The 12,707-nt window shown below is 34.1% G+C and overlaps 2 protein-coding genes across 4 annotated transcripts in view; one reads left to right on the top strand and one right to left on the bottom strand.

The window, feature by feature from the left end:
• Window positions 1-12,707, top strand: part of kdm7aa (lysine (K)-specific demethylase 7Aa) — a 248,464-nt gene that overhangs the window by 10,710 nt on the left and 225,047 nt on the right. The window contains exon 3 of the mRNA XM_073945593.1: window positions 2,323-2,412. The gene's annotated coding sequence lies outside the window, so the exon portion shown is untranslated. The remainder of the gene's footprint in view (window positions 1-2,322; window positions 2,413-12,707) is intronic.
• gnai1 (guanine nucleotide binding protein (G protein), alpha inhibiting activity polypeptide 1) overlaps window positions 5,812-12,707 on the bottom strand; it is a 33,587-nt gene continuing 26,691 nt past the window's right edge. Inside the window, exons 7-10 of one of the 3 annotated variants that reach the window (XR_012401461.1) lie at window positions 12,014-12,167; window positions 10,538-10,741; window positions 6,799-6,854; window positions 5,812-6,195 (exon numbers count right to left, since the gene is read on the bottom strand). Coding sequence is in view for 1 of the 3 variants with exons in the window: in NM_200971.1 (NP_957265.1) it covers window positions 10,551-10,741; window positions 12,014-12,167 (345 nt within the window). In the remaining 2 variants the exon portion in view is untranslated. 3 annotated transcript variants of the gene reach the window in all.

Here is a 12,707-nt window from a genome sequence, read left to right as displayed (position 1 = left end):
TATTTAGCTTGATTTTCTTTTTGCTCATGAATCCCTTACCCGAAAAGCACCAATACATTAGGCTACCACTGAGGAGTTTTTTGTTTGATTTTGGATTTTTAAAAAATGTAATCAACTTTTCCCCTCTTTAATTATATGTTTTTTTTAGTTTTTTTTTTATAAGCAGCCTGATCTGGAATGAATGTATGCATAATGGAAAAAATAGCAATAAACATTGTAAAAGGAGGGTGAGGGAGAGCAACAGACCTTAGTGGGCGACAAAATCGTTTCGTGACCCACTTTAACTGTTTGCTGTCAGCTCTTGGAAATTATAACAGCCTCATTTCACTGTGTCAATAAACATGTTTTTTGATTCACTCTTTAGCTCAGTGATCTCTCTAGGTAGCCGTTTTCTAAAAACCCTCAGAATGAGTCATTCTCCCAGCAACATTAATTATAAAATCTGTTCTGAGAATAACTATAATAGACATAATGCATGCGTACATACGTGCGCCTTAACGCATTGTCCAATGTCACAGTGAAAACATCAGCAGCTATTAATAACAGCCTGCTGAAGGCATTGCCACACCAAAGGAATATCTCTGTTGCTATGGAGTCCAGAGTTGATGACATCACAGAGCAATATGAAAGAAATATGGAAATATGAAAAAAAGGCTTCTGGTTACTGGGAAAAAGGTGATACCAGGAATGAGTATTAAACAAAAAAGTGTGCTTGTGAAAATGGCATTAAATTTATATATATATATATATATATATATATATATATATATATATATATATATATATATATATATATATATATATACATACATACATACATACATACATACATACATACATACATACATACATACATACATACATACATACATACATACATACACACACGCACACACACACACTCACATAAATATATATATATAAAAAAAACACTGATCTGTCCAGTTCAATGTGTAATTTGCACACTCAAGGGTCCTGACTCAATGCTATCTATTAATCAAATTAATGCTTTACAACATGGGTAATTGCATGAGAAGGTCACTAATGGAAAATGCAATGTTGCTGGTCTCCTACGCTCAACGGAGAACACCAAGCTCTCAATGGATTCAACAATTAGACACACTCATGCGCTAAAGACATTAGCATCAATCAGTTTACAGTACAGCTTCCTTCAAAAGGGCTTATATAACTCCTTTTGTGTGAGACTTAAAGGGATAGTTTATGTTAAAATACAAAATATGAGCAACATACAAAAAAAGACATTTTGAAGAATGCATGAAGAATGCTTCTTATCAGTTCACTAATGATTCGCACAATAGAATAATAAGTTTTTCACTGTTTATAGATGAAAGAACTGGCTCTCACTAATTATTGTTTTTTTATGAAAGTCACTGCATGGTTACAGGTTTCAAACATTCTTCAATATTTTCAACATAAACAAATAAACCAATAAAGGTTTGAAAACACTTAAGGGTGAAAGTTAATAGTGAGTAAATTTTCATTTTTGTGTCAACTGTTCCTTTAAATTTTGTGATTCTCATTTGATGTCAGACAGACATATATCCCTGCTGCAGAGCAGAATGTATATCTCAAATAATAATAATAAAAGTAGATGAAAAAAATAAACCATTTAACAAAGGGGAAATTTTGTATAAATTTGTAAAATGGGAATTGAATAAAAATGTTGATTAATTCATTATTTTTTTTTATTTTTTATTTTTTTACAAAAACATTAAGGTTCATTTCTAAACAAAACCCCACTTGGGCTGGAACAGGTTTTTAAATTTTTGTTGAAATGCCCCTTTAAATAATTGAAGAACTCTTTGATGTTTCTTTTTGTAGTAGTGTTTTTTTTTTCCTAGAAAGACCACTAGTCGTGACCATGAATGTCATTATTCTAGTGTGTGATTGTGAGACAAAGGTAAAGCAGGTGTTACTCATTTTGTGCTAAATAAGGTGCCTGACAGTGACATTGTGTACAGGGCTGGAACAACACTGATAAGGCACTTTATCGCTGAGCTACACATACACACACACACACACACACACACACAAACACAAACATGCACAGTTATAATGCGTTCTTTGTTCTCTTTTGCTACATCAGTTGTTCGCTTCAGTCTAATTTGCACTGGAGACTTTGACAGCAGTGCAGCTACTCTATCAAAAGTGCTACATCATTCTCTTAACTACACCCCTTTATGACATCACACGTGTTACTTGCTCTTTTTTTTTTTTTTTTGTCGACTAAAAATACAGCATAATAAATTCATCTTTTCTTGTCTTGTTCTTCCTCCACATGGCAAATCGTCATATAAATAGAGCAGTCTGGACGTCATCTCTGACCTGAAGAAAGATTGAGAGTCTGTGGAGGTGGCGGACTGAAGCTTCCAGAGAGCTGAAAATATTCAAGTGAGCACATAAACTAAAATATATTCAGTGGAGATTAAAATTAGACAACAACCTACTTTTTCTATTTATTGTATTGTAACAGAAGTAATAGAGTTACATATATTCACATATTACAGTATTAAAAACTGAAATGACATTTTAAAAGCAGCAGTAAGTTTTCACAGAAGTTCATAAACCTGCTGATTTTTAAAGCTTTTACTTGACTTTCCTTATTTTAAAAAGGAAAAAACCTGTTGCCTTTAAAGCAATTAGTTGACTACTTAAAAAGTAAGTAAAACGCTTGTTTTTAAAGTGATTAGTTGACTATTTAAATTGTAAAGTAAAGAATTTTTTTAAGGAATATCTGATACATTTTTTTTTAAATCTTGCTTTTAAAGTTATTGGTTGACTTTTAAATCGATTCGTTGACTTCACTTAAAAAGTGAGTAGCTTGTCTAAGTAAATAAACTGTAAAAGTCACGTCAGCTTAACAGTACCAAGTTACAATGGGTTCACTTACTTTTTTCAAGTTACTAATTACTATAACGCGTAGAAGACACTTTGAGATTTCATACAGTTTTTGTTGTTAATCTGTATCTGGTGGTAAATTCCTATTTAACTAGCTTTCAAACCAAAATAGAATCTTTCATTCATTAACCTATCCACATCTGTGATTTCTAAATTTTTGCATCACTGTTCCTTCCCAAAAGTCATGTTTCATATATGCTTTTATATATATATATATATATATATATATATATATATATATATATATATATATATCACATATATATATATATATATATATATATATATATATATATATATCACATATATTTCACTTGATGTTTTGCTATCGGCTCAATCTTTTTAGAGCTTCACTATAATGCACTTTGTGTTTTTAGCTCCGTTTATTACACATTTGGTTTAATGGCACTGGCATCTGAAGTGCACTTTATATTTCTGGCCTTAGTTTGAATTTCATAAAACGTTTCATAGCTTTTTCGGAGGGTATGATGATGATGATAATAATAATAATAATAATAATAAATAATAATAACAATAATAATAAGAAGAAGGTTTAAACAGCTGCCGGCGGAGGCGAGCCCCATTCTAGTTAGCATGAATAGGTAGTTTTGATCACATTTTGTCCCTCTTTGTGCTACATATCACAATTTGAAAAGATTGTTGAATAAGAAAATGTATGAAGGATGTATGTTCAATGTTGTATTATTGGAATTGACTGGACTTATGGATCCTATGCAATCGTAATGGGTTGGGACCACTTAAATTTCCTGAATTTACAAAAGAAAAAAAAATTTCCAATGTATGGTTTAACTTCTATTGGCAATTCTTCTAAATGTTACATATAAATCCTTTAATTTAGAGCAAAAAAATTACAACTGATCAAAATATCAAAAAAAACACAAACATATTCATATATTAAATTTTAGGCAGCACCAAACCAATTTTTTAAATTCAGAAGAGCCAAGAAAGCATTCATTTGTGGCATAAAGCATGTATTTGACATTGCACAGACATTGCTATACAGTTGCTGTAGGCAGTTTTCCATACATTCTAGGATGGGCTTCACTGAAAAAAAATATTCAAAGATGATACCTTGGATTTACTCTTTTTTTTTTTTTTTTTTTTTTTTTTTTTTTTTTTTTTTTTTTTTTTTTTTTTTTTTTACGTTAAGTGGTTGTAAACCATTTATTTGGGGTTGAATTTAAACAAACCAATTAAGTTGAACATTATTACATTTAATTTGTTTGTTTAAATTCCACAAAAAAATTGTTTGCATCAGTTCTGCATGCAACACTTTTTTTCAGTGTTGTAAATCAGGTACATACTGGTATTTGTGGATGATTCCTTGGGGTCATTTCTGCTCTTTGGTGTTTCCATTTGCATAGCTATGGATCCAGCAGCTACAAGTGGTAGCAAGATGCTTTTACTATAAACAGTGTTGGAAAATACCATCCTGAGTCTTAATCGGAGGCAACAGAGGGCTTTAACTGTGTGGAGCTTATATTAGCACACTGCTTTTGTAGCAGTTCCTTTCTTGGCAGTCAGTGAGCCTGTCGTAATGTTAACAAATAGCCAGCTATTTGGGAATTGTTTTAGCCAACTTTCATTTAAGTTTGGCTCCATTCTGGTCTGAAACTCCCACTTTTTTTAATGATTCATCAGTTTCTGATGGAAAAAGTTTCATTGTATAATTCGCAGTTACTGGGAGATTAAATTTACAAAGTGAAATATACTGCAAATTATATTTTATAATGACTACAAAAATTGTAAGTTTGCTTTTGAAAGCACTGTTGGTTAGGGTTAGGTCAGTGGTTTGCTGGTCTAAGTGATCTGAAGCTCTGCTTTCTTTTGGACATGGATGTTTATCTAAAACATGCAACAAAATGTACCTTAAGTAACATATTTCAGATTCACAAAAATGTAGATGCTGAACTCTAGTGGATTTGCCATCTGAAATGTGCAATGAATCATACCTGAAGCAAATATTTTACATTTTGCAAAAAAAAAAAAAAGTATGAGGTAGGAGGAATGTATCTTCAATTAGCTTGGACAGAATGCTTTGCAGTCTGCATTGACAATTGTCTTAAAAGCCTATTGTTTTCATACATTTTTTATTTGATTGTGTTACATCAACTTTCAGTACAGTACCTTTCCTGGCCTGGAGAATCTGTTTAATATCTAGTCATGAGTTAAAGCCCATCTAAATGTCTTTGCATTCTTCATGTGAGCATTATTTTTTTTCTGTAGTTTGCAGATGTTCTGGTATGTTTTGTTTGATGGCCTCAATGTGTAGCTGCCACCGTGTGCATAAACAGATTACTGCATAAAAAAATTAAACACGCAATGCAATCATACCGCTGTGGTGAGCCCTGATAAATAACTGACTAAGCCTTAGGAAAATTAATGAATATGTTAGCCACTACTTCGTGAAGTTTTATTTATAAACTAATTTGAGAGGAGTACATGTTTATGATTAATCACGGCTGGTCCCACATTAACTAATGCATGAATCACTAAACAGATGATTCCTAAATCACAGTTCAAAAACATGTCATAATTGAGTTGATTAATCTAAATTAGCTCTATAGTCGAGCTCTTAACCAGCAGTATATGTCTATAAAGCAATTTATAATCTGTCATGAGCTCTAAATAAAGGGGAGGTTCTTGAGACTTATCTGAGCTCAAACTCCCCTCTCACCCAGCAAATGGGAGGGAGCCATGGGATCGAGGATCTTATTAGCTCAGGGCTCTCTTCCTGGATAGCATGCCAAACGTGTGAACTCTTGAATAACAAAATAAAAGTTACCAAATTGTCATGATATTGCATAGATCTTATGCATGGACCTCAAGTCAGTGAGAAGATGGAAAGAAGTAAATTTCATCAAACCAAACTCAGGAAGTAAATGCCTTTTATTAGCAAAATAAGGGAAATGAGTGTACAAATGTTCCCCCATTATGGAGAACACAAAGACAGAGGTGGCAGTTTTCTTTAAAATCAATCAACAGTATAGCTTGCCTCAAATGTCTCTTTACAGACATTGTCATATTGTTTGTTTGTATTTTTTCTCCTCAATGAAATCTCGAACCGCTCTCTCGGTCCCTTCATCTCTCAATGGTGCGTCATTTACCCAGCAGTAAGCCATTAAGATGGCGGCCGGCGTCTGATGACAGATGCTCGAGTCCTGTGTTTGTAACATCTCAAAATCTGACAGCCATACAGGACTCCTCTCCATCTCAAGTGGCTGTTGTTTGGTCTACTTTTGTTGCCATTAAGACCTGGAGGTTTGAGCACCGCACACTGCTTTAACCATTAGCTTTCTTTACAACGCCATATTTCTATTTAATATTTATATATATATATACAGACGCAAACAGATGCACATACACACACACATACACTCTCTCACATTCTCACATTCGATGCATATGAGGATTTGTGCTCTCAGATTAGTAACATCCAGTATGAACTTTTTTGACGTTGGAGAGATATTCAGCAGGCAAACCCAAGCAAATGGACAAAGACTGCAGAAACGCATGCGAAGGCACAAGAACCAACAAACTGGATCGAGTAGCACAATCTTTCTCTCTCCTCGTAGCAACAACCGCAAAGGCAAAAAAAAAAAAGATAAATTTACAAGAAAAGGGAAACTTCTCTGATGCAAGACGGCAAAATAAAAAGAAATACTTTGTTTAAATGAAACAAACTCGTGTCACGGGGAAATGAACAACATGGCCGCGACAGAAACGACTGTACGAACATTCGACACAATTCATTTTTAAATGCTACTTTTTAAATTTTTCCAAAGACGAAAACCATAAATAAAGCTGACAAAAGTGGCGTAATGTACAGCACTGGTTCAACACCAGTTATCTCCATACTTAGTCTTGCAATCTTCCTCCAACAAAATGCACATCAAAACTGGCTTCAGCTGGGCCTAGAAAGAAAATAAGAAAAGTGTTACTTTAAACAATTCACATATTATTCAAACAATAAATGCTAATGACTTCATGATTGAATTTCACACAACATTTAACATCACAACTTATGCCGAGTTCAGGCTGCATGATTTTAGCCCCGATTTTGACTCGTTGACAAGTTTTGAGAAATTGCCAACAAATGCCTGAAATCACAGCCAAATTGGTACTCATTAACGATCACAGTGTGAACTATCAAAGACGCCATCTGATAGAATCGCCGATAAGTCATCAACACCTGTCAGATATTTGGCATGCCAAAAATCTGGAGCTGTTTGTGATTCAAATTTTGTCGTGTGAAATGTGTTCTGGTTAAATATAACATTGGTGATCACCTACAACTAATGAGTGAGCAGCATCCACTAGTGTGGGTATCTGCAGGCCAGCGGGAGGTTGGGGAGAAGTTGAAAGGGCTTTTTTTCAGTTTATTTGGACCCAAGAAATTGAGGAAATACTAGGGCAAATTTGGCTGGAACGACCGTGTCTGTTTTATGTGTCGTATGAGCAATGCCACTGCCGGGTCGGAAAAAAAAAAAAAAGTTGAGGAGAAATTGTTAATTCTCTTAAAAGCCAGGTGAGCAAAAAAAGTACATTTTCTACCCCAGTAGAGGCTTCTTTCTCATTATGTAGTTAATAAAAAATATATACTATGTGACCATGTTTTTTTCTACATCACTTTTCCGGGTGTATTTGGTTGTGAGAAATAGTTTGGACAAAATTGACGGCAATTCTTTCTGTAGTAGTCATGCAATGTGAAACCCCCTGTTGCTGATCCATCTTGCAGTGTTAACACAGCACCAACAGAACGCTAGCCCAGATAGTCATGCAGTGTGAAAACACGTGTCTGTGACACGACTACTGCAATTGTGCAGTCTGAACCTGAAGAAAAATTGAAGAAAGACAATTTCTGTTCTCTCCAATAATAAAAAAAATCCTTCAGAAATCAAATCTTTCATCAACATTTTCAGTTTCACTGATTCATTTCACATTATATCAAGTAATGTATTTCTGCAATAAGAAATGGTTAATTACTACTGTTATTACCTGTCTGTAGTATGCGTTTAGTATGTATTCATTTTATTTAATTTATCTTATATACAATATTTTAGTTATGATTGGACACCCTACCAATAAGATATCTTATCATTTTTAAAATAGATGTTTATTATATTTTTACAAAATAATCTGTTTTAATAAGTTTGATATCAGTTACGTGATCATTCAGAAATTTGGAGATTTTGTTTCTTAAGAAACATTTCATAACACTATAAATTTTCAAATTGTTGACATTATTTGTAAAACTTGTAAAAAATTGTAAAACATTATTTTGAACAGAAATGTTTTGTGACATCATAAATGTCTTTAATGTTACTTGCGATTCATTCATTCATTCATCTTCCTTCAGCTTAGTCCCTTATTATTCAGGCCACAGAGGAATGAACTGCCAACTTATCCAGCATATGTTTTTATACAGCGGATGCCCTTCCAGCTGCAACCCAGTATGGGAAACACCCATACACACTCATTCACACTCATACACTATGGCCAATTTAGTTTATTCAATTAACCTATAGTCTATGGCTTTGGGCAGTGGGGTACCAGACACCAACTATAGGGGGAGTGGAGAGTCAGCGATATAGCCAATTCAGTGGATGGGGATGATTAGGAGGTCATGATCGTAAGGACCGATAGATGGACTTTGGCCAGGACACCGGGGTTACACCCCTATTCTTTACGAGAATTGTCATGGGATTTTTAATGACCACAGAGAGTCAGGACCTAGGTTTAACGTCTCATCCGAAAGACAGCGCCCACTGACAGTATAGTGTCCGCTTCATTAGGACTCACGCAGTCCACAAGTTGAAAGCCCCCTGTTGGCCTCTCTAACACCACTTGCAACAGCAACCTAATTTTCCCTTGTGGCTTCCCATCCAGGTACTGACCAGGCTCAGCCCTGCTTAGCTTTAGTGAGTAACCAGTCTTAGGGCCTACTCACACTATGCCATCCGTACCGTGCCCAGGCCCGTTTCCCGGATCGTTTGAGAAGTGTGAGTGCGCTGAATCGGGCTCAAGCACGGTTCACTTGGCCGGCCCTGGCCCGGTTGGAAGAGGTGTGCCTGAGCGCGGTACACTTGGGCTTTGGCGCGGTACGCTTGTGTGTGAGCACGAAACGCGCCAAAGCCCGAAACCGAAAGCGAGACGTGACTTTTAAGGGACTGTTTGATATGGATTTATTAATCATTCTTACTGTTCAGTGATCGCAAACTGCCGTAGTTTATTAAAGACGCAAACTCCTCACAGCACCCCAGCTGCGCGCCTTCAGCAGACCTCCTCATTCCTGCAGCACGAGAGCTTTGATTGTTTATGAGCGCCAAAAGTGGCGGATCTGTTCGGTAAAATATCTGACTGTGTGTCCCCGCATCCCTAAGGACTGTTTGGCGAAATATTTGACTGCATGTCACTGCATAACAAACGACTGAAAGGATATAACTAGAGAAATCTCCACTGTGCTGCCAAATGAGAGCGTATGGCAAGCCGTTTTAACATTTAAACCTTGTTCTGACTATCCATAAATATATTTAGAGATATAATTATATATTTTGACAAGTCATTATTATAATTCGACTTGTCAGAATAATAATTAGAGATATCTGCAATTACAATTGTACTAGTACGAAATCAGATTGGAGATATCTGCAAATATATTATGACTAGTCATATTCCTCCATTGACTTCCATTGAAAAATATTTGCAGATATCTCTGAGTTTTGACTCCTCAAAAATCCAATTCAAGATATCTACAACTGTAATGCGACTATTAGTAAATTAATTAGAGATATCTTCAAATATATTTGTAAATATCTTTAAATATTACGAATTAAAGACATCTGTATGACTAGTAAAAACTCAGTTAGAGATATCTCTAATTACAATTGTGACGAGTCAAAACTCAGTTAGAGATATCTGCAAATATTTTTCAATGGAAGTCAATGGAGGAATATGACTAGTCATAATATATTTGCAGGTATCTCCAATCTGATTTCGTACTAGTACATTTGCAATTGTAGATATCTCTAATTGTTATTCTGACTAGTCGAATTATAATTATGACTAGTCAAAATATAATTAGAGATATCTCTAAATATATTTATGGAGTCAGAACAAAGATTTAAATGCTAAAAAGGCTTGCCATAGAGAGCGCTTCTGAACAGCGCAGCAGCGATGACGTAAGCGTGCCGTGGCCCGGTATGGTGTGAGCGCGGGCCGTCGGGGGAGACGGGAGGGGGGACAAGCGTGCTTTGGCCCGGTTCGAGGCAACTGTACCTAGTGTGAGTACGGCCTTAGGCTGCAGGGTGATATGGCTGTAGCCATAAAAAAACAGTGTAGTTAAAAAGCCCCCTTTTAAGTTGCAGTTTCATCCTACAGTACAGTACACTCACTCCACAAACATTAAAATTTTTATCACATGCCCACACTCATATTGACAGAACTTATTAACCCATTTAAACTACACCAGAAATCCCCTTTAAACATGCGCTCATCCTATAAATATTTATTCCAATCTGGCTTCAGGGCAAAGATGTGACTTTACCCACAAGCCAGCGTTAAGATTGATTCTGTAGCTTATAAAGCAGATCCTCACCAAACACAAGCTTCTAGAAGAGTCCACAGTCCTTTAGGTTGTTCTTGATAATGACGTCAGTTACTGCGTCAAACACAAACTGCACGTTTTTGGTGTCGGTGGCGCAGGTGAAGTGAGTGTAAATCTCCTTTGTGTCTTTCCGCTTGTTCAGATCCTCAAACTGACACTGAATGTAGGCTGCAGCTTCCTCGTATGTGTTTGAGCCTGTTGGATGAACAGAAAAACAATTTCAAGAATTTTAGAGAAGTAGTGATGATGTCACTACAAGATTAAATTTCTACTGGAAACAATGCAATATACTCTATAGACTTTGATATATATATGTGTGTGTGTGTGTGTGTGTATGTATATATATATATATATATATATATATATATATATATATATATATATATATATATATATATATATATATATATATATATACACACACACACACACACACACACACACACACACACATACTTTACATCTGTAGTGATTATGCTGCTGATTAGAAGTTTTTTTTTTTTTCTTTTTGGACTCCTGAAACATTTCATCTGGACCTAGGATTTGAGTGGTTATTGAGAAACTAGAAATGACCCATTTACAGTGCTCACCATATACAAGTACACCTCTCACAAATCTCTAATTTAAGTTAATATTTTCTATAGGAAGCTTTACAATATTAAACTTGTGCATATACATTATTAATAAAACTAAATTTAGGAGAAGCAAGAAATGTATAAATTTGATGAAATTTTTGTAGTCTGTAATTTTTTTCAACAATATTTTACATGAATTTAAATGCATTATCTTTCTATTTTTAAGAATATTTGGTGACTAAAATATTATTTTAATAATTATATCAGTGTAATAAATCATAAATAAGTATTCACTGAGAGATGATTAAAAATATTCATTTTTAAAAAAGGGTTGTACTCATTATTGGTGAGCACTGTATCTTTCCAAATAAAATTTCAGAAAATGTAAGTTTCAGCAGTGTTTTTACATGTTTTGATTTCACTGTGCTTTTAAGTGCTTTGTAAGTTAGAGGTAGATATGTTAAATAAAATATAAAATAATTTTTAAAAATATTTTAAAGACTTTGCAAGTTGTTAGCCATAAAGTTTAGTTACAGTATGATGACTTTAGAGCATAACATTTCTGATGTTATAAAACTAGTGATATTAGCAAGTTTTTTTTAAATATGGGGTTAAAACAACTCACTGAAACTAAAACAAATCTATCTGTAACTTTATAATAACTAATATTTAACTAATATATCCATATCTATAATAACTAATAAAAAAGAGAATAGATAAAATGTACCAATTCACACTTTAGAGTCAATCATTTAACATTTACTGTTTATACGTTTGACTTGTTTAATGATTTAAATAAGCTTTCAGTTGTATGTTTTATAATTTTACAAATATTCTATTAATACAATATATTTCCTTGAATGTATTTAGTGAGAAATGTTGCCCGTCTGACCTGCATACTCAGGGTAGCAGATGGTGAGTGTACTTTTCCTGATCTTCTCCTCAAACAGATCCTTTTTGTTGAGGAACAAGATGATAGAGGTGTCCGTGAACCACTTGTTGTTGCAGATGCTGTCAAACAGCTTCATACTCTCATGCATTCGGTTCTGAAGAGACAAAAATCAGTTGAGCGAACAAAAGAAACAAGGAGGATTGTAAGAGATAGCAAAATGCTGTTGACAGATTTGGAAAGTCTAAATGTATAACAGTAACATTAGTAAACAGGTAACATTATATCATCAGTATCATGTACTGTTGGGTTTATGAGTTTTAGTTTGATTTTAATTAGCTTATTTGTTCATTACTGACTGTGCACTTATTGTGTGTTTATCTTAATAATAAATATGTACAATAAAAAAAAAAGATGTAAAATAATAATAATATGGCATTGTTAAAAAAGGCTGATGGTTTTAATATTTTAACTTTACATGCTTCAGTCAGGCTAGTGGTTTCTTTAATATTGAAATTTGTTAGCATGCTACATGTTTTGGATCAAAATTAATTTAAATGCTTTAATATTTCATGAAACATGCTTGTAAACAATGAAATTAATGCACTCATAAATTTTGTCATTTTAATTAATGCTTTGGAAATCTTTCAGAGTAATATTGAAAACAGTTTTGAGTATTGATAAATAACATAGTAGA

Source organism: Danio rerio, chromosome 4 (genome assembly GCF_049306965.1).
Source record: "Danio rerio strain Tuebingen ecotype United States chromosome 4, GRCz12tu, whole genome shotgun sequence".
Lineage (NCBI taxonomy): Eukaryota > Metazoa > Chordata > Actinopteri > Cypriniformes > Danionidae > Danio > Danio rerio.
Note: the sequence above shows the minus strand (reverse complement) of the source record. Positions and strands in the feature narration are given on the sequence as shown.